The sequence below is a fragment of the Scyliorhinus torazame genome, chromosome 8, assembly GCF_047496885.1.
Source record: "Scyliorhinus torazame isolate Kashiwa2021f chromosome 8, sScyTor2.1, whole genome shotgun sequence".
Classification (NCBI taxonomy): Eukaryota; Metazoa; Chordata; class Chondrichthyes; order Carcharhiniformes; family Scyliorhinidae; genus Scyliorhinus; species Scyliorhinus torazame.
Window position 1 is genome coordinate 23,781,401 of NC_092714.1, and position 21,198 is coordinate 23,802,598.

Here is a 21,198-nt window from a genome sequence, read left to right on the forward strand (position 1 = left end):
CATTCTAAATACACCTGTGTTTTATTCAACTGATGCCATCCTGTACGGAGCCAATTTGCCATTGCAAAAATACCATCTGTGTTATGTGAAGCAGAGTTTTCACAACTGAATAAGTGACACACACACATACACACACACACGCGGACTTTGTCACTGTATCCATACAGGAAATCTCAGGTCATGTCAGATTCAAAGCAGTCTGGAGCAGCGTCTTCCACAAACACTTTTAAAAAAAATTTAGAGTGTCCAATTAATTTTTTCCAATTAAGGGGCAATTCAGCGTGGCCAATCCACCTACCCTGCACATCTTTGGGATGTAGGAGTAAAACCCACGCAAACACGGGGAGAATGTGCAAACTCCACACGGACAGTGACCCAGAACCGGGATCGAACCTGGGACCTCGGCGCCGTGAGGCAGCAGTGCTAACCACTGTACCACCATGCTGCCCTACAAACACTGTTATGACTCCAAACTTCATCTACAAGTTTGCTGATGACATGGTGGCAGTGGGTCGGATCTCAAACAATGCTGAGCCAGAGGACAGGAGGGAGATAGTGGCTTGATGTGACGACAACAATCTCTCCCTCAATGTCAGCAAAACTAAGGAATTGGTCATCGACTTCAGGAAGAGAAGTGTGGTACACATCCTTGTCTGCATCAATGGTGCCGAGGTGGAGATGGTTGACAGCTTAAAATTCCTAGGTGTGCACATCACCAACAATCTGTCCTGGGAGGGGCGGATTTGTTTTCAATTGTTTATAATTTAAAAAAACAGTCCATTCTGGTCCACCCAAGTCAACACTACGACCAAGAAAGCACAGCGTCGCCAATACTGCCTCAGGAAGCTAAGGAAATTCAGCATGTCCACATTGACTCTTACCAATTTTTACAGTAAGAAGTCTTACAACATCAGGTTAAAGTCCAACAGGTTTGTTTCAAACACTAGCTTTCGGAGCACTGCTCCGGGACAGGAAAGGATGTCCCGAAGCATTGTACATTGGCGAGACCATGCAGACGCTGCGACAATGAATGAACGGACATCGTGTGACAATCACCAGGCAGGAATGTTCCCTTCCAGTTGGGGAACACTTCAGCAGTCAAGGGCATTCAGCCTCTGATCTCCGGGTAAGCGTTCTCCAAGGCGGCCTTCAGGACGCGCGACAACGCAGAATCGCCGAGCAGAAACTTAAAGCCTAGTTCCGCACACATGAGTGCGGCCTCAACCGGGACCTGGTTAACCTGATTAACAATAATGATGTTAATTTGGGGGCTGGTTTAGCTCAGTTGGCTGGACAGCTGGTTGGGGTGGCACGGTGGCACAGAAGTTAGCACTGCTGCCTCACAGCACCAGGGACCCGGGTTCAATTCCGGCCTCAGGCCACCGTCTGTGTGGTGTTTGCACGTTTGTAGTGCATATAAGTGGTCTGGAGGAAAATGTGGGTGGTCTGATTAGTAAGTTTGCGGATGACACAAAGATTGGCGGAGTTGCTGATGGTGCCTAGGATTGTCAGAGAATACAACAGGATATAGATTAGATTGGAGACTTGGGTACAGTAGTGGCAAATGTAGACAAATGCGAGGTGATGCATTTTAGAGGATCAAATCTAGGTATGAGTTCTACTGTAAATGGCAGAACCCTTAGGAACATTAACAGAGGGATCTGGGTGTGCAGGTCTACAGTTCCCTAAAGGTGGCATCACAGGTGGCCAAGATGATTAACAAGGCACTTGGCGTGCTTGCCTTCATCAGCCGGGGCATTGAGTACAGGAGTTGGGAAATCATGCTGCAGCTTAATAAAACCTTGGTTAGGCTGCATTTGGAGTATTACGTGCAGTTTGTGGAGACTTTGGAGAGAGTGCAAAGAAGGTTCACCAGGATGTTGCCTGGTCTCGAGGGTGTTGGCTATGAGGAGAGGTTGAATAAACAAGCATTGTTTTCACTGGAAAGTTGGAGGCTGAGGGGAGACCTGATAGAGGTCTTCAGAATTATGAGAGGCATAGACAGGGTGGTTAGCCAGAGGCTTTTTCCAAGGGTGGAAGTGTCAATTATAAGGGGGCTCAGATTCCTGGTGAGAGGGGGAAAGTTGAAGGGAGATGTGTGGGGTACATTTTTCATGCAGAGAGCGATGGGTGCCTGGAACGCGCTGCCAGAGGATGTGGTGGAAGCAGGCACATTAGCACCATTTAAGAGGCATCTGGATGGATACATGAATAGGGAGGAAAGGGAGGGATACGGACCGAGTAAGGACATAATTTTTTTTTAGTTAGGGCATCATGATCGGCACAGGCTTGGAGGGCCGAAGGGCCTGTTCCTGTGCTGTACTTTTCTTTGTTTTTGTTCTTTGTTCTCCCCGTGTCTGTGTGCGTTTCCTCCGGGTGCTCCGGATTCCTCTCGCAACCCAAAGATGTGCAGGTTAGGTGGATTGGCCATGCCATATTGCCCCAAAGCATTCATAGGTAAGGTGGGATTATGGAGTTACAGGGGATTGGGTAGGGTGCTCCTTTGGCAGGTGCAGGATTGTCATGGGCCTTATTTCTATTTAAATCAGGAGGGAAAGGGTCAGCCCGACATTCAAGCAGGAGCTTGTGAGCAAGGTGCCAGACATTTCACACAAGGGCCATCTCACCACACATCATCATATTCCCTCACCATCGCAAAGGGTGACTTTCCCTGACAGCTAATCCGTTAAAGGGTGCGATGAAAGGTCACTTGCCCAAAGTGTTATCTCCCTCTCTCTTCACACATGATGCCAGACCAGCTGCGTATTTTCTGTAGTCAAAACAGAAAATGCCGGATAAACTCAGCAGGTCTGGCAACATCTGTGGAGAGATGAAGAGTTAACAGGCACGATCTAGCAGCTGGTAGATGACAGGTGATCCCACTTCTGGAATCTACCTGACTCGCCAAGCCCGGCGAGATCAAATGCGATCTCGCGAGACATCGCAATGTGAATCTGGCCCAAAGTGGGTGGATCACATTTTGGCAAATCTGCACATCAGAGTGAGACGGGAAATTCCACGATCTACCCAAGGAGATGGGATCGAACCCCTTCGCCTTGGAGATCTTGGGTGAACACCGTTCAGTGCTAGTCTCCACAAAAGGGGACCAGACGGAACGGCACTGGAGGGGGTCTCCCATGGGAAAGGCCTCCATGTGCTTGCCCTCTGGGCAGGGACGCTGCTTGCACCACTCGGGTACTCTGCCACTGCCAGTCTGGCACCCTGCCAAGGTGCTCAGGTGGCACTGGCAGGAGCACTGCCAAGGTGCCAAGCTGACAATTTTCCTGTGTGGAGAATTGGATTGGGGGGTGCCCTGTGGAGGTGCAGGGGGGTGAGGGGGACCTCAGGACCCTGTTATATGTGAGTTGGGGAGGGTTCGGGGGTCGCGTTGGACGGTCATGAGATTGGGATGACATTTTTGCAATTCTGGCGAGTGGAGCTCCTCAGCACAGAAAATGGGACCAAGTGCAGCCTCGTCGGGGAGTTCCCCGCTGAGGCCCTGAATCTACCCGAATGTGATCAGAGTTCCGCTCGATAGAGTGGAGTTTCTCAGTGCTCCGAGCGGCAGGTAACACCCAGCTAAACGCTCGCGTTGTGGGACTCTGTTTCCATCTGGGTAGATTGTGCCCCAAGTTTCGAGTCCATAGCACACTTCTACAGCATTTCCTGTTTTTATTTGGGATTTCCAGCGGCTGCAGTATTTTGCTTTTATTTCAGTATTTCCAGTGCTTTCCGTTCGTACTTCACATTTCAGCATCCACGGTATTTTGCCTTTTCAATTAAAGGGAAAATCATCCTTGCCAGCTGATCCCAAAAAATCAACTCTGATACTTTACATGCAGCCAACAAACATGCACCCTCCCTCCCCCCCACCCCACCCCCCACTGGCATTAACAACATCATTGGTTTAGAATGAATGAATGGGGTTTTTCTTTAAATATGCAAATCAGGGTTAAATTATGTAATTTTCTTCCCCCACTCCCCACCCCCGCCCTACAAGACTCCGGCTGCAATTTTATTTGTGACCTATTCGGGGATGCCATTGCGTCCTCCCCACTGGGCCCCTGCCTCTCGAGGCCCAGGAGCTAAATAAAACAACCCAGGCCTCACCTGCTGAGCGATAGAGTCACAGAGCTTTAGAGCACAGGGAGACGCCCTCCGGCCCATCATGACTAAGGCGACTACAAGCACCTGTCTATTCTAATTCCATTTTCCAGCATTTTGTCTGTAACTTTGTACGCTCTGGTGTTTCAAGTGCTCATCTAAATACGTCTTAAGTGTTGTGAGGGTTCCCGCCTCTACCACCCTTTTTGGGAGTGAGTTACAGACACCAACCACCCTCTGGGTGAAAACGGTTTTCCTCAAATCCCCCTATATATCTCCTGACCTGACCCCTGCTTATTGACCCCCTCTGCCAAGAGGAAAAGTTCCTTCCTATCTAACCTATCTATTTCCCTCGTAAATTTGTACACCTCAATCAGGGCCCCCCTCAGCTTTTTCGGCTCTAAGGAGAAGCCTAATGCTCCTCAGGCAACATCTTGGTGAATCTCCTCTGCATCCTTTCGAGTGCTATCACATCCTTCCTATAGAATCCATAGTATCTCCAGTGCATCGAGTCTGTATCGACTCTCCGAAAGAGCACGCCACCTCGGCCCATTTCCCCGCCCTATCCCCAGAACATACATAGAAAATAGAAACAGGAGTAGGCCATTCGGCCCTTTGAGCCTGCTCCACCATTCATAATGATCCTGGCTGATTATCAAATGTAATGTCCTGATTCCACCTTCCCCCATATCCCGTGATCCCTTGAGCCCCCAGAGCTATATCTAATTCCTGCTTGAAATTACACAACGTTTTGGCCTCAAATACTTACTGTGGTAGCGAATTCCACAGATTCACCACTCTTTGGGTGAAGAAATTTCTCCTCACCTCAGTCCTAAAAGGTTTACCCCTTATCCTCAAACTATGACCCCTAGTTCTGGACTCCCCCACCATTGGGAACATTCTTTCTGAATCTACCCTGTCTAATCCTGTTAGAATTTTGTAAATTTCTATGAGATCCCCTCTCACTCTTCTAAACTCCAATGAATATAATCCTAAGTGACTTAGTCTTTCCTCATTTGACAATCCCGCCATCCCAGGAATCAGGTAAATCTTCGCTACACTCCCTCCATAGCAAGGACATCCTTCCTCAGATAAGGACACCAAACTGCACGCAATACTCCAGGTGTGGCCTCATTAATGCCCTATGCAATTGCAGTAAAACATCTCTATTCCTGTACTCAAATTGGGCGGCACAGTGGTTAGCACTGTTGCTTCACAGCACCAGGGTCCCATGTTCGATTCCCTGCTTGGGTCACTGTCTGTGCAGAGTCTGCACGTTCTCCCCGTGTCTGCGTGGGTTTCCTCCGGGTGCTCCGGTTTCCTCCCACAAGTCCCGAAAGATGTGCTTGTTGGGTGAATTGGACATTCTGAATTCTCCCTCTGTGTACCCGAACAGGCGCTGGAGTGTAGCGACTAGGGGATTTTCATTGAAGTGAAACTTCATTGCAGTGCTATTGTAAGCCTACTTGTGACAATAATAAAGATTATTATTATCAATCCTATCGCTATGAAAGCCAACATAACATTTACCTTTTTTACTGCCTGCTGTACCTGTGCGCCTACATTCAGTGACTATTGCACGAGGACACCAAGGTCTCGCTAAGTATCCACCTCCCTCAATTTACACCCATTCAAATAATAATCTGCCTTTCAATTTTTGCTATTGACGTGGTTAACCTCACATTTATTCACATTAAACTGCCTCTGCCATGCATATGTCCACTCACTCAGCCTGCCAAAATCCCCATAAGCGGCCATAAATCCTCGTCACAGCTCACTCTCCCACACAAGTTTTTATCATCTGAAAATTTGGAGATAATACATTTAGTCCGCTCATCAAAATCATTAGTATCTAATGTTAACAGTTGGGGTTCGAGCACAGATCCCTGCAGTACCCTATTAGTCACTGCCTGCCAATCGGAAAAAGACCCATTTATTCCAACCTTTTGCTTCCTGTCTGCTAACCAGCTTTCTATCCATCTCAAGACACTATCCGCAATCTCATGTACTTTAACATTACATAGAACGACTTCGGTGTCAACAGCCCCCAAAAGTACGGAATTCTCTGCACTTCCGGGGGCTGGGTGGATGCCGAAGGGGTTGGTGCCACGCCAGACAGCGCCGAAGGGACTGCGCGAGTCCGCACATGCGCAGACCGGCCGGCGTATTCTGGTGCATGCGCAAGGGGTTGTCTTCCCCGTGCCAACCATGGAGGAGCCCTACAGTGGCCGGCGCGGAAGGAAGGAGTGCCCCCACGGCACAGAACCTCACGCAGATCGGTGGCCCCGATCGCGGGCCAGGCCACCGTGAGGCCCCCCCCCCCCGAGGTTGGATCCCCCCCGCACCCCCCCGCCCCCCCCGAGGACCGCCCCCGCCGACTTACCTGCCAGGTCCCACCATGTGGGACCATGTGTAATCCACGCCGGGAGGACTGGCCAAAAACAGATGGCCGCTCAGCCCATCGGGTCCCGGAGATTTGCCAAGGGGGCCGCGGCCAACGGCCCCCGACCGGGGTGGCGTGAACCCCGCCCCCGCCCGAAAACTGGCGCCGGAGAATACGGCAGCTGACGTCGGGTCGGCAGGGCGGGGTCGGGTCGGCGGGGCGGGATTAATGTTGCCCCCCCGGGGATTCTCCGACCCGGCGGGGGGGGTTGGAGAATCCCTCTACTTGTCTGAAACTCTAAATAAACCACATCCACCGGTTCTCCCTGGTCAACTCTACTAGTTACATCTTCAAAGAATTCTAGTAGATTTGTCAAGCATGATTTCCATTTTGTAAATCCATGCTGACTTTGTCTGATTACATCACTGCTTTCCAAATGCTGTGCTATGAAATCCTTGATGATGGACTCTAACAACTTCCCTGCTATTGACGTTAGGCTCACTGGTCTATAGGTCCCTATTTCCTCTTTACCTCCCTTTTTGAATGGTGGTGTTATATTAGCAACCCTCCAATCTGTGGGAACCATTCCAGAATCCAAAGAGTTTTGGAAAATGACCACCAGTGAATCTACTATTTCTAGGGTCACTTCCTTAAGTACTCTGGGATGAAGATTATCAGACCCTGGCGATTCATCCACCTCCAATCTTATTAATTTCCCAAAAATTAATTTCTCTACTCATGCTAATTTCCTTCAGCTCCTCACTGAAACTTGTGTTTCTCAGAACTTCCGGTACATTATTCATGTCTTCCTTTGTGAAGACAGAAACAAAGTACAAATTTAGTTCTTCAGCCATTTCTTTGTTCCCCATTATAAATACCCCCCTTTCTGACTGTAAGGGGCCTACATTCGTTTTTTTAAAAAAATTTCCCTTTACATACGTATCAAATTTTTTAGTTAGTTTTTATGTTCCCCGCTAGCTTACTTTCATATTGTATTTTCCCCTTCTTAATCAATCCCTTGATCCACCTTTGCTGAATTTTTAACTGTCTATTGCTTTTTCTTGCTAATTTGTATGCTTCTTCTTTGAACCTCATGCTATCTCTAATGTCCCTTCAAATCCCGTGCAGTGATCATGGCCAATCCACCTAACCTGCACAGCTCTGGACTGTGGGAGGAAACCGGAGCACCCAGAGGAAACCCACGCAGACACGGAAGTGCAAACTCCACACAGTCCAAGGCCGGAATCGAACCCAGTGCCTGGCGCTGCGAGACAAGGGTCTTAACCACTGTGCAACTGTGCCGCCCACGCCTACAGTGTGGTCACCATTGAGTTTGCCACCTGCTTTGCCTCTCCCTCCCAATAACTACCTCTCAACCCCTCACACATCCCCCACTCCAACTGAACCCCCACTCACAGCTAATGTTTCCAAGATTGAGGATCTAAAGCAAGGACATGGCGACACAGGATTAAAATGTAAGTGATTTTGTGGAAAGGCTGAGAGGCTGAGATGTACAAGATCAGAGGCAGTGATTGAAGCAGAGACCAGGCCAATATTTGATAACGGATTCCATTAGTGGCAGAAGGAAAGGATAACAAAGGGATATGGGAATTGGAAGGGCACATGGGGTTAGGACTACTATTCAGGATAAACACCAGCATGTGCCAGTTGGACCAAGCAGCCTTTTCCATCTTGTAATTCTATGAGTGTTTAATTACCCTCTTTTGAACAAACCAATTAATTTGCGATGATTCATAATCGCCTCTTCCTTTGTGCCATCAGGTTCAAATCTTTCATAAAACAATACCCTATCTTAAAAAGTACCAGCGTACATAAAACATGCACGCTGACTGATAACAAGAGTGGGACTGTAATTCTAACGAGAGGCTCGGGACTATTTCCATTGGAGCACAGTAGGGAGCGAGGGTTCAATAGAGTGTTTTTCAAATTGTGAGGGATTTTGATGAGGTGAATAGACGATAACTTATTCCCGTTGGACAGGTAAATACGGAACAGGATCGAACTGACTGACAGAATAGGCTCGAGAGGCTGAATGGCTGGCTCCTTGTCCCCAGGCCCAGCGAGATGGTCACACTCAGAGTGCTTGCTTGCCTGTCGGCTGCCATGTCATCCATCAGCAGGCGCAGCTGAGGGTAATTTATTACAAGTTGCGGCAATAATGAGCCCGAGGGCAAGACAAAAGCGTGAAGGATAATGAATGGGCTGAAATCTCAGGAGGCCAAGTCAGAAATAATGTGAGGGCAGATGGTTGGCAGGATGGTGCACAGACATCCATCGCACACTGAGAGACAACATCCCGTTTTACAAATCCCTCTCATTTGCACAGCTCTGATTTTAATGATTTCACGTAGCACAGTTAAAGTGAAGGTTTGCTTCATTGCATAGGAGTACATACCAACCGAAATGTTGGTGTCACTTTACTCTCTGTAGTGCATCGTGTTGATGGGGAAAGCTAAACAATCGTAGACCCGTACAGAAGTCAAATTTTAGGAGGGAGTGCCAGGCATTCCAGTTGATTCATAGAACATACAGGAAATAAGTGCAGAAGGAGGCCATTCAGCCCATCGAGTCTGCACCGACACACTTAAGCCCTCACTTCCACCCTATCCCCATAACCTAATAACCCCTCCTAACCACTAAGGGCAATTTATCGTGGCTAATCCACCTAACCTGCACATCTTTGGACTGTGGGTGGAAACTGGAGCACCCGGAGGAAACCCACGCAGACACAGGGAGAACGTGCAGACTCCGCACAGACAGTGACCCAGCGAGGAATCGAACCTGGGACCCTGGCGCTGTGAAGCCACAGTGCTATCCATTTGTGCTACTGTGCTGCCCCTTCTGAACGCCTGGGGCGGGATTTTCATGCTGATATCGAGGGGATGGAAGTGGGCAGGTGAGGAATTTCCTGAAGCTGGCTGGCATGCCTCTTCCCCACAACAGTCCCGACTATGGCCATTTTCCCAGAGGCTATTTTGGGCTTGGAACATCTACCGTCCCGCAAGTGGCAGCTAACTTGTTAACTCAATCAAGAGGCCAGCTGAGGTCAAAAGGTTGGAAAATTTCAGTCAGCCTGGAGACCCTTCCCTGCGACACTACCCACCCCCTCCGTCCAACCCCCACCCACTGCCATGGCATGGTGGGCTTGGCAGGTGCCTGGAGCTGGCATCCCAGTGGCAGTCCAGGTTCGGGGCGGGGGCTGGGCAGTGATTAAGGATCACTTTGATGATGTCCATGGCCCTTGGAGCTGCTTTGTCAAACCAGCCATTGCTGCATTCCACCTCCACAATAGTGGCCCTGCAGCTGCGGCCATTTCCTTACTTCAGTGTTGTGAAACGTACAGAGAGGGAGTCTCAAGAATGGAGGCGCTCCCTCCCTCTCTCCCTTACCTGAACTGCAAGCGGTGGCTTGCTTAGTGCTGGAGGAACTCCTGTTATGCCTCAGCTTCAAGAGTCCAGTCTCCACCTTAATTGGACAGCAAGCACAGATTCTAATTAGGCAAACCTCCCAAAATCGTGGCGGCTGACACACCACAGGGTCAGGACCCATATTTGATCCCAGCGTCGGATCCCCAATCCCAGAAGGTCCTGCTCCTGGATCTCAGCAGGATTGGTGAGGTTGGTATTGTTGTGTTATGTACTCTGGGATAACACAGGCTGCAACTCGATGCAGCTTTGACCAAAAGATACTCCAGACTTTGAAGTAAGTTCAATGTGATTTATTGAACCATTAGCACAGTTCTCTATCAGTTCGACTCTCCTGCGATTCTTGCTTTAGTAACTCAGTCTAACTAACCAGTCTGCTCTAAGCCACGTGGTGGGTGTGATGCTTCTGATCTGCCCCTGTCCTACTCTCTTAAGTGTCGCCTGTGGAAAGAGGCGGAGTGTGTGTGCCTCGTGCCTTTTATAGTGCGATACCATCCCTGAGTGTCCTGCCTGCTCATTGGTCATGTCCTGTTCTCTGTGTTCATTATCTGCCTGTCTGTACATCATTATCTACATGTCTGCATATCATGACAGGTATTGGTCGGAGCAGGGTGGATGGGGGTGGGGTGGGGGGTAATGGGGGGCGGTGGGTGTCAGCAGTGCAGGGGGACTGTGTGCAGAGAGATGGAGAGAGGGAAAACACTCACAGGAAGATAAGTACAGGCACACAGCCCATAATTCCCTGCAATTAACACTCCCGGCCATGTGGAATCGTACCCCCTCACCCACCCCTCACCCACCACCCCCACCCTCAGCCACACACCTCTATCTGTTTCTTATCCTACGTTTAAAATTTATCCTCGTTCAGGAACTTAATTAACTTTATTATTCTCAGTTTTGTCCAAGGGTTACTACACTCTAAATATATATTTTTAATCTCTCCTCAAGGTTTCTTGTGTATTTTCACGATTTTGTGGTTTTATTTCAGACTTCCAGTATTGTTATCTACAGTGTGTCCAAAGAATCCCTACAGTGCAGAAGTAGGCCACTCTGCCAATCATATCTGCACCAGCCCTCTGAAAGAGCACCCCATCTAGGCCCACTCCCCTGCCCTATCATCGGAACCACACACATTGAACATGGCAAATCCAACTAACCTGCACATTTTTCGACACAAAGGGGCAATTTAGCATGGCCAATCCACTTAACGTTTGAACTGCGGGAGGAAACTGGAGCATCCCGAGGAAACCCATGCAGACACGGGGAGAACGTGCAAACTCCATACAGTCACCCAAGGCAGGAATCGAACCCGGATCCCTGGCGCTCTGAGGCAGCAGTGCTATGGGTGGCACGGTAGCACAGTGGTTAGCACTATTGCTTCACAGCGCAAGGGATCCGGGTTCGATTCCCGGCTTGGGTCATGTCTGTGCGGAGTCTGCACGTTCTCCCGGTGTCTGTGTGGGTTTCCTCCGGGTGCTCCGGTTTCTTCCCACAAGTCCCGAAAGACGTGCTTGTTAGGTGAATTGGACATTCTGAATTCTCTCTCAGTGAACTCGAACAGGCACCAGAGTGTGGCGACTAGGGGCTTTTCACAGTGACCTCATTGCAGTATTAATGTATGCCTACTTGTCACATTAATAAAGATTATGATTATAACCACTGTGCCACTGTGCTGTTTAATTTGATGGCAGCATTAGCAAAATTAGAGTGCGACATTTTTAAATCTAGAAACTGGGATCTTGTCTGCTCTCTTTGAAAGTCTCTAAGCAAACAAAGTGGTGTACCTTCCTCTCTGCCTAACACTAAAGGAAGATTATTTCCTTCATCTATTACTGTTACAGAGGCGGAACAGTGTAAGATTTTTTTTCCATTTCCTATACATACAGGAAACATGCCTGAGTTTCAAAGTCAGGACTTCCCCAAATTCGCCAACTTACAAAAGGACAAGACACATGTTTAGTGACATGTGTCATATATCCTGAGCATTTCAGGATTGTTGGGCAGCACGGTAGCAGTGTGGTTAGCACAATTGCTTCACAGCTCCAGGGTCCCAGGTTCGATTCCCGGCTTGGGTCACTGTCTGTGCGGAGTCTGCACGTTCTCCCCATGTCTGCGTGGGTTTCCTCCGGGTGCTCCGGTTTCCTCCCACAGTCCAAAGATGTGCAGGTTAGGTGGATTGGCCATGATAAATTGCCCTTAGTGTCCAAAATTGCCCTTAGTATTGGGTGGGGTTACTGGGTTATGGGGATGGGGTGGAGGTGTGGGCTTGGGTAGGGTGCTCTTTCCAAGAGCCGGTGCAGACTCGATGGGCCGAATGGCCTCCTTCTGCACTGTAAATTCTATGATGATTTCTACATCTAATACGTCCAACAGCGTTTGGTGGAGTACAAATGCTTCAAAAAATAATCTATGAAAGTAGTGAAGCAGGAATTAAAATTTCAGCCCTACTGCCTGTTCATCTTTCAGTTAGGTCATAAATGATCCATATCGCGTCGCCATTGACCTGTCTTTGTTCCTTATCTCTGGAATTTAAAAATTCTCACCTTGTTTTCAGTGCCTCCATGGCCTCAATTCATCCCACCCCTCCTCCATATCTCCGTCATATTTCCTCCCAATCTGATCTCTCATGCATACCCAATCTTTGCCACTCCACTCTTGGTGGCTGTATCCCTTCAGCTGACAGTGCCACACGCTCTGGAATTCCCTCCCTCAACCTCTCTCTCACACACAAACACAGAAAATGCTGGAAAAACTCAGCAGGTCTGGCAGCATCTGTGGAGAGAGAAAACAAAGTTAACGTTTTGAGTCTGTGTGACTCTTCTTCAGAGCTTCCCATCTCCTCAACCTCGCTTTCATCCTTGGAAGGATTGACATTTAAAAAGAACAGATGCTTCTTAAATCCACCTCTTTAGCCAAGTTATTGGCCATCGACCCGACTGTTATCTCTTCTGGCTCGGTGTCAAATATTGTTTGATACCCTTCCTATGAGGCGCATTGGAAACTTTTAAAACATCAAAGTGCTATATAAACGCAACTTGTTATTGATGCCCTGACGCAACAAAGAAATCTGCCAATCCTGGATATGCCAATTGACAACCCATCACCCACACGCCTCCCCGAGGACTCCGCAGGCCGCCCTCAGAGCCAGGTCCTGCCGGTATGGACCTTGTGTATTTTACGCCGGCGGGACCGGCTGAACACGGGCGGCCGCTCGGCCCATCGGGGCCCAGGGAATCGCCGGGAGGCCAATGCCAACGGCCCCCGACCGGCGCGACGTGATCACCGCCCCCGCCCAAAAATCGGCGCCGGAGAATTCGGCAGCCGGCGTCAGAACGGCGGGTCGAGATTCATGCCGCCCCCCGGCGATTCTCCGATCCGGTGGGGTATCGGAGAAACCCGCCCCATGTGTGTGCTTGTGTCAAATTTTGCTCAGCAATACTCCTAATAATAATGATCTTTATTGTCACAGGTAGTCTTACATTAACATTGCAATGAAGTTACTGTCAAAATCCCCTGGTTGCCACATTCCGGCGCCTGTTCGGGTACATGGAGGGAGAATTCAGAATGTCCAATTCACCTAACAAGCCCGTCTTTCGGGACTTGTGGGAGGAAACCGGAGCACCCGGAGGAAACCCACGCAGACACGGGGAGAATGTCGAGACTCTGCACAGACAGTGAGCCGGGAATCAAACCCGGGTCCCTGGCGCTGTGAAGCAACAGTGCTAACCACTGTGCTACTGTGATGTGCTTTTGAGATGTTCTGTCACATTAAAGGTGCCATATGTTGTGTGAACATGCGCGTGTGCGTGTGATTTTTCTTTTTCCTCTGTTCTCTGCTCGAAGGCAGGTTGGACCCACGGGGCCACAACCCTCACCACGTGTCGGGCGAGGAGGCAGGTCCCAAATCTGCCGCAGCCGGAATGGGGATCGAACCCCGTGCTGTTCCTGCTGGCATCAATCTGATCCATAACCGGCCACCCAGCCAATTTGGCCTGTTGCCCCTACCTCCGCCCCCCTCTCCCCCCACACATCAAAAGATCCTTCAAAGCAGGTCCTTATTATCTTCTCTGAAAAGTATCGAACAAAAGGCTCGCCAGATCTGCTTCCTTTGTAACAATAGGAAAGATAGGAAGTGAAATAGGAAATAGGATAAATTGCGGACGTTGGTATTACAGTAGGCGTGACTTTGCAAACTTCTGCTTTGTGTCAGGCTTCATTCGGAACATGCCAGGAATAATGGGGTCAAGTGCCAAGCTGGTGAGCACAATAGCGAGCTTAAATGGACTCATGACGTGCCCGACATCAGTCACTGTTATGGAAATGGAATTGTGCTAACATTGGCAGGTGCTACCACAGAGTCCCGTTCATCCTGAAAGTGAAACATCGCATGTTTCTCCCACTCTCTCTCTCCCTGTACAGCGATGTGTTTCCCTTTCCCGAATCGCGATGACGTCGTGCAGCCTCTGCTGTCGTGCGCGATTTTATTTTTTCCACTGGCAGAGTTTTTTTTAAAAAAAAACACCAGCTCATGGATCCGCGAGCGGCATTTTAAAAATAAAAATCTCATCCCCCTCGATAAGCATCCTCGCTCCTCCTTCTCCCCGGCAACACCGCAGCAGCAACCAATCAGCCCCTGACTGCTTGCCAAGCTTCAGCTGGAGGTTACTATCAGGCAATGACCAGGAGTAACCAGCAACGGGAACTGCTATGTGACATTATGGTGCATTGCACCTACTTACAGCACGGGTTCTCTCCGTATTTGAGGACGTTTTTTTTTTTTTGCAAGTCTCTTTTTGAAATTTAAATTATAAATAGCTGTAAAACCAAAAGCTCACGGAGGCCAAATACCGGTTGTTTCACCGTGAGAGAAAGAGACAAATCCATAAAGGTGACTTACGCGGCGAGTTGATAAGATGTTTAAAAAAGCATTATCAATTACCAGCACTTATAAACAGAGTAACAGGATATTAAAGTACAGAGGTCACGCTGAACCGATATAAATTAATGTTTCGGCCTCAGCTGTGGCATTTTGAACAATTCTGGGCCCCACGCGTCAGGAAAGGTCCATAGGTCTGAGGAAGGGGAGGTTCACCGCAACGTTACCAGGGTTAACATAGAACATAGAGTGCAGAAGAAGGCCATTCGGCCCATCGAGTCTGCACCGGCCCACTTAAGCCCTCACTTCCACCCAATCCCCGTAACCCAATAAACCCTCCTAACCTTTTTTGGTCACTAAGGGCAATTTATCATGGCCAATCCACCTAACCTGCACGTCTTTGGACTGTGGGAGGAAACCCACGCAGACACGGCGAGAACGTGTAGACTCCGCACAGACAGTGACCCAGCGGGGAATCGAACCTGGGACCCTGGCGCTGTGAAGCCACAGTGCTATCCCCTTGTGCTACCGTGCTGCCCATGGTTAAGGAACTTCATTTAGGAAGGGCGCTTGGAAAAGATGAGAACCGTGCTCTTGGGAACAGGGAAGGTGGAGAGCTCACCTACCAGAGGTGTTCAAGAAGAAGCGAGGTCCAGATAGATAAACAAATATCCCCGCCGGCGGTTTGGTCAATGACCCAGAGGTCATAGATTTGAAACCATTGGCAAAGTGAACCATTCTGAGTGAGAACATGAGGAGGAATATTCTGATGCAGAATTGGTGGGATCTGGAACACTCGACCTGAACAAGGGGTGGGAGCTGATGCCAGAAACAATTTGAAAGATAACTTGGTGAGGTAATTGTGCAGAGTTACGGGTCAAAATCTGTGATGTCAGACAGTGGCTTGGTATACCAGGAATAATGGGGTCTGGGGTCGAGGCATGACTCAGTACAGGCTTGATGGGCCAACTCGCTTCCCTCGGTGCTATACACAGGCTTTTACAAGCAAGCCCAAACGGCCAAAACAAGAAATTCTCAACGTGGGAGCTAATTTTCACTGAGTTCACTGGGTGGGAAACCCAGACAATCAGGTGATACACCAGCTTTACACTCTGCCCAATAAACCCGGGCGGGAGTGAAACCTGCGCTGCTCCCAATTCCTGAAGACCCCTGCCCCCACCCCCACTTCCCCCCTCTATCAAGAGTACTAATTGCCATTTCAGGCCCTGTCGGATCTGCAGCTTCCACTGGACTTTCCACATATTAGAATCAAAGGCGAGGTTGGTGTTTCCAAACCCTGGTCGCGCCTAATAGATTTGCCTTAAAAATGCGGCCATCAACCTGAGGAATAGGGGCACTTATGGAGCAATTGAGGAATGTGACTTTCTGAGTTTATTTCCAACATAGAACATCGAACATAGAACGATACAGCGCAGTACAGGCCCTTCGGCCCACGATGTTGCACCGAAACAAAAGCCATCTAACCTACACTATGCCATTATCATCCATATGTTTATCCAATAAACTTTTAAATGCCCTCAATGTTGGCGAGTTCACTACTGTAGCAGGTAGGGCATTCCACGGCCTTGCTACTCTTTGCGTAAAGAAACTACCTCTGACCTCTGTCCTATATCTATTACCCCTCAGTTTAAAGCTATGTCCCCTCGTGCTAGCCATTTCCATCCGCGGGAGAAGGCTCTCACTGTCCACCCTATCCAACCCCTGAACCAACCTGCCTTGGTTCCCTCCTCACCACCATGTTTACCCGTCGGTGATTCACCATTTTCTGTGAAGGGCTTCGGGAGGTACAAGGTTCCGTCTGATGCTCTGATCAACGCTTTCAATTCTCATTGCTTAACTCATTCAGTAGTTTTCATGTCCCTGGGTTTTAACCCCCTCCACATGACTCTGGAACATGGAGTGGGGTAGAGGTTGAGGATTGATTTTCACTCTGGAAGATCAGTGCTAACAGGATGCTGAGGGCCTATGATTAAGGTCAGTGGCCTTATGGTCTGAGTAATCCACACAATCAGCCATTGTAACTTTCACTGGGGGCCTACTGCTGGGCAATCAAGTCATCTGCCAGACAAATGATCGATCTCTTGCCCACACTAACCCTACAGATGTGGTTAGGAGCTCAATTATAATTTTAAGGAAGGCAGGCGCGGAACCCTCACTCCATTCTGCTCAGGAAATGGCCAGGAGCGTGAAAAGTGTAGTTGATTTGTTTTGTAAGCCAGAAGGAGCAAAGGTACGTCCCTGGAATCGCAAAACACTGTGGAGTCTTTCCTTCATCATGCCACCCCACTCCGAGCATCTCACTGCAGGACCTCTCCCTCGCCTCAACTCCCCCCCACCCCTGCAGCCCAAACATCTCCTTGTAGGACTGTTCTCTCACCCAGCCTCCCCTAGCCCCTCACTACCTCTCCTGGTATCTCAGCCAGCCAGCCATCCTGAAGGTAGAGAGCGCCAGATTTAGGGGAGTGAGGGACAGCTCACACCAGCAGTCGAGGATGACACGCCTGAGCTCTACTGAGGAGGTGCATTTTTTGATTGAGAATTTTGAGGTGGGCATCAAATCAATAATCCCTTGTTACTAGTTGAAGGGCGGCTAGGAAGCACAGTGTTTAGCACTGCTGCCTCACAGTGCCAGGGACTAGGGTTTGATTCCAGCCTTGGGTCACTGTCTGTGTGGAGTTTGCACATTCTCCCCGTCTCTGCGTGGGTTTCCTCTGGGTGCTCCTATTTCCTTCCACAGTCCAAAGATGTGCAAGTTAGGTGGATTGGCCGTGCTAACCTGCCCCTTAGTGTCGAGGGATGTGAAGACTAGGTGGGGACAGGGTGGGGGAGTGGGCCTGGGTGGGGTGCTCTTTCAGAGGGTCGGTGCAGGCTCGATGGGCCAAGTGACTTCCTTATGCACTGTAGGGATTCTATGATTCTATAAGCTACACATTATTTCTTTCAACCAAAGGTATATTAACTTGTTAGTCATCATCCTTATTTGCTATTTGTGGCATATTGCTGTGTGTTTAACTACATAACAACAGTCACTGCACCTCAGGAATAATGAACTGATTGTGAAGTGTTTTTGGGTGTGATAGGATAATTGCAAGTGCCATCAAAGCTAGACTTAACATTGGGAAACAGTGTTGGAGTTTCAGTCAGGACTGTAATAAATAAAGAACTAATATATGTTCGCACTTCCATGATATAGAATGAGATATAGATGCTGCACAATATCATTAATGTAGACTCAATGTGATTCAATATAACCAACAATGTTTGATTTCCACTGGTACATAGCTTTTGCCCAATGTGGAAGTTGCACTCAATATTTCGGCAATGTTCTTTCTTACCCTTCTTCCTCCACCATGGGCCCTCAGAGACAGAGTATGAGAGATCCTTGAACTCAATAGAGACTGCAAGCCGCCGTGGCAAGTAGGAGAAGCGGTGGGCCTCTGTCAACCCGTTCTCTATTTTCTTTAAGTGCATCGGAACCATGGGGGCATGTTGGGTAGCCATCCCGTTCGAGACCACCTCGTCAACCGAGACACAGACTGACTTGGGATCCGCCATGGATTCTGAGCAGATAATCTTCTGGAACAACAGCAGGAGGACATTTGGTCAGATTCAATGCTTCCTAAAAGTCGATGGAATTTGTCTTATTATTTTCCATGTACTTTATTTTTCTTAATTCATAGAATGTGCGTGTCAGTGGCAAGGCCAGAATTTAATGCTTATCCTTTGGTGTTGCAAAAATATACTTTATTCGTAAAATATCTGAAAGAATATAATGCACATTTCAAAATGGCCATCAGACAAAGTGCAATAATATTCAGGTTCTCTACATTGAGGTGCTTCGGTACAGTCAAAGAAACATTACAGACATTTCAAAATGGCCGCACATAATCCTGGACTGGAATGTGCTATACTCGGTCGAGGACAATTCTTTGCGCTGGAAGACCCAACAAGTTTCAGGCAGACCAAAGAGCGTCTTTCACCGAGTTGATGATCCTCCAGCAGCAGTTGATATCTGTCTACCCGGTGTGTGTCTGGGGACAGCCCATATACCACAGAGTCCTGCGTCACGGAGCTGCTCGGGATGAACCTCGACAAATACCACCTCATCTCTCCCCAGACCTACTTTGCAAAGGCACATTCCACAAGGAGGTGGGCAATGGCCTCTTCATGTTTATCCCAAAATGCACTTGAGCAGGTGATGGCAACAACTGAGGGGCTTGCAAGGCCATTTCAGAGGGCAATTCGGAGTCAATGGCATTACTGTGGGTCTGGAGTCACATGGGGGCCAGGCCAGGTGAGAGCAGAAGATTCCCTTCATGGGAGGAGGACATGACTGAGTATTTCCCTCCAGGAATATCACTTCCCCCTCCCCACACAAATACTTCGACTGACCCTCGATCTCATTCTGTGAGATGGGGCGGTGGGGGGGGGGGGGGGGGGGGGGGGGGATCGGTGAAGCGGAATGCCTCCCAATCTGTGTTGCGTTGGCAATACCATACCACACAGATGTGCTGGCATCACCAAACCTCCTAAGGTGGGGTTACTGGGGCAGGGTGAATGCGTGGGCTTGAGGGAGGGTTCTCTTTCCAAGAGCCCGTGCAGACTCGATGGGCCGAATGGCCTCCTTCTGCACTGTAAATTCTATGATTCTATGCATCAATTCTGGAGGAAGCCTTAAAAGCCCCACGTACCAAACATTTTTCCTTGCAGACTTCGTATCACAAATTAGAATTGGAGCCAGCAACAAGATTTCTCTTTCAATTTTTTAAAATAAAAATCCGAAAACACTTGATGAATTGTTGTTTAACCAAGAGGAACTCATCTCTTGTCTTTAAAGAGATGTATATCAAGCACATTGATAGAAAACACCAAATATTGTTCTGCAAACATCATTCCCCTTGTATTTGGGGGCGTTCGGCAGCAATTGCTCCCCTTTCCCTTGCTCACTCCTGCCTCCTGGTGAAAAAGAAGAGCAATGACAGTCCTCTCTCAACTCCAGTGGAAACTAGAGTGGGGTTACTTTCGGTCAAACCAGCTCAGGATGAATCTTCACGGGACATAAACATAAATACCAGAGGCAGCCAGCCTTCAATCCGGCTACTAACAATCGGGGCATTTTTAAAAGATGCAGCAAGGTGTTCAATGATTATTGTTGCAAAGAATATTAAAGGAATGAGCCCACACTCATCAATGTGATGTTACAACGCCTGATTTTAATTGGATTGCACAAATGTGTCAACTTAATGAATGTATACAGATCTTCTCACTGTCTAATTCCACTGTAGAGAAACAGAGAGAGGCAACAGGATCTATCCATTGTTGACAAACCTCGACTTATTAAAATGTCATTTTAACCTTGCTATTTAATCATTGCAGGAAACTTCCATCAAGACCCACGTCCAATATCAGCCCCGTTCCATTTATCAGCAGGAATTACATCGCAAACCAAGCTCCTTGATGCGTCACATTCCATTATTAAAGCATTTAAAATATGTCCTTGGCAACGTTTGCAAACACATCTACCCCCCCCCCCCCGACTAAACACTTGGCTTAAGCTGCAGCCCATCGACAATGTTAACATTGCAAAGAGTCCAAGCGGGCGCAGGCATTCATTGCCAAACTCACCCCTGCTTCTCTGCTTCTCTTTCAGGGACAGTCGGCACCCGGTTGGCGATTGAGCTGCTGAGCAGAGTGAGGGCTGCGAGGTGCTCTTGTTATTGCTCCTGCCAGCCAGGAGATGCAATGCTGGTGTCAGTCTCAGCTGTGGTTTGGGATGCAGGGAGCCCAGGACTGGGGACTGGTACCCAGTGAGCCGGAGCTGTGTGTGTGTGAGTGAGTGTGTCTGCTCCGTCTGCCTTTGTTTACTGCTCCTTCAGCATCACATCCACTCTGTGCCCTGGGCAAAAGGGGCGGAGACAAACCACCTCCTAATTACTCTCCTGTTTCCTATCTCTTCCCCCACTTCCACCCCCTCTCTCTCACTCTTTTACCTTCCCTCATTCCATTCTTCTTTTTTCCCTTACTGTCTCCCCACTTCTATCTTTTGGTTTCAATTCTGCACCCCTCCCCCCCCCCCCCCCACCCCACCTCCCAGATTATCTGTTTCAACCTCACTTGTCTCCCTCACCCTTTACCTCTTTTGTCTTTCCCTTCTGTTTTCCTTTTGTGTGGGTGTGTGTTTTGTTGTCCAGGCATTAATAATAATAACCGCTTCTTGTCACAAGTAAGCTTCAATGAAGCTACTGTGAAAAGCCCCTAGTCGCCACAGTCAGGCACCTGTTTGGGGAGGCCGGGACGGGAATTGAACCCGCGCTGCTGCCTTGTTCTGCATTACAAGCCAGCTGTTTAGCTCACTGTGCAAAACCAGT

General features: G+C 48.8%; 1 protein-coding gene across 1 annotated transcript in view; it reads right to left on the reverse strand.

The window, feature by feature from the left end:
- Positions 1–20,658, reverse strand: part of LOC140427677 (ATP-binding cassette sub-family G member 1) — a 71,831-nt gene extending 51,173 nt beyond the window's left edge. Inside the window, exons 1-2 of the mRNA XM_072513159.1 lie at positions 20,456–20,658; positions 18,166–18,406 (exon numbers count right to left, since the gene is read on the reverse strand). Coding sequence (XP_072369260.1) covers positions 18,166–18,385 — 220 coding nt within the window. The 5' untranslated portion in view covers positions 18,386–18,406; positions 20,456–20,658. The remainder of the gene's footprint in view (positions 1–18,165; positions 18,407–20,455) is intronic.
- Positions 20,659–21,198: the final 540 nt, after the last annotated feature.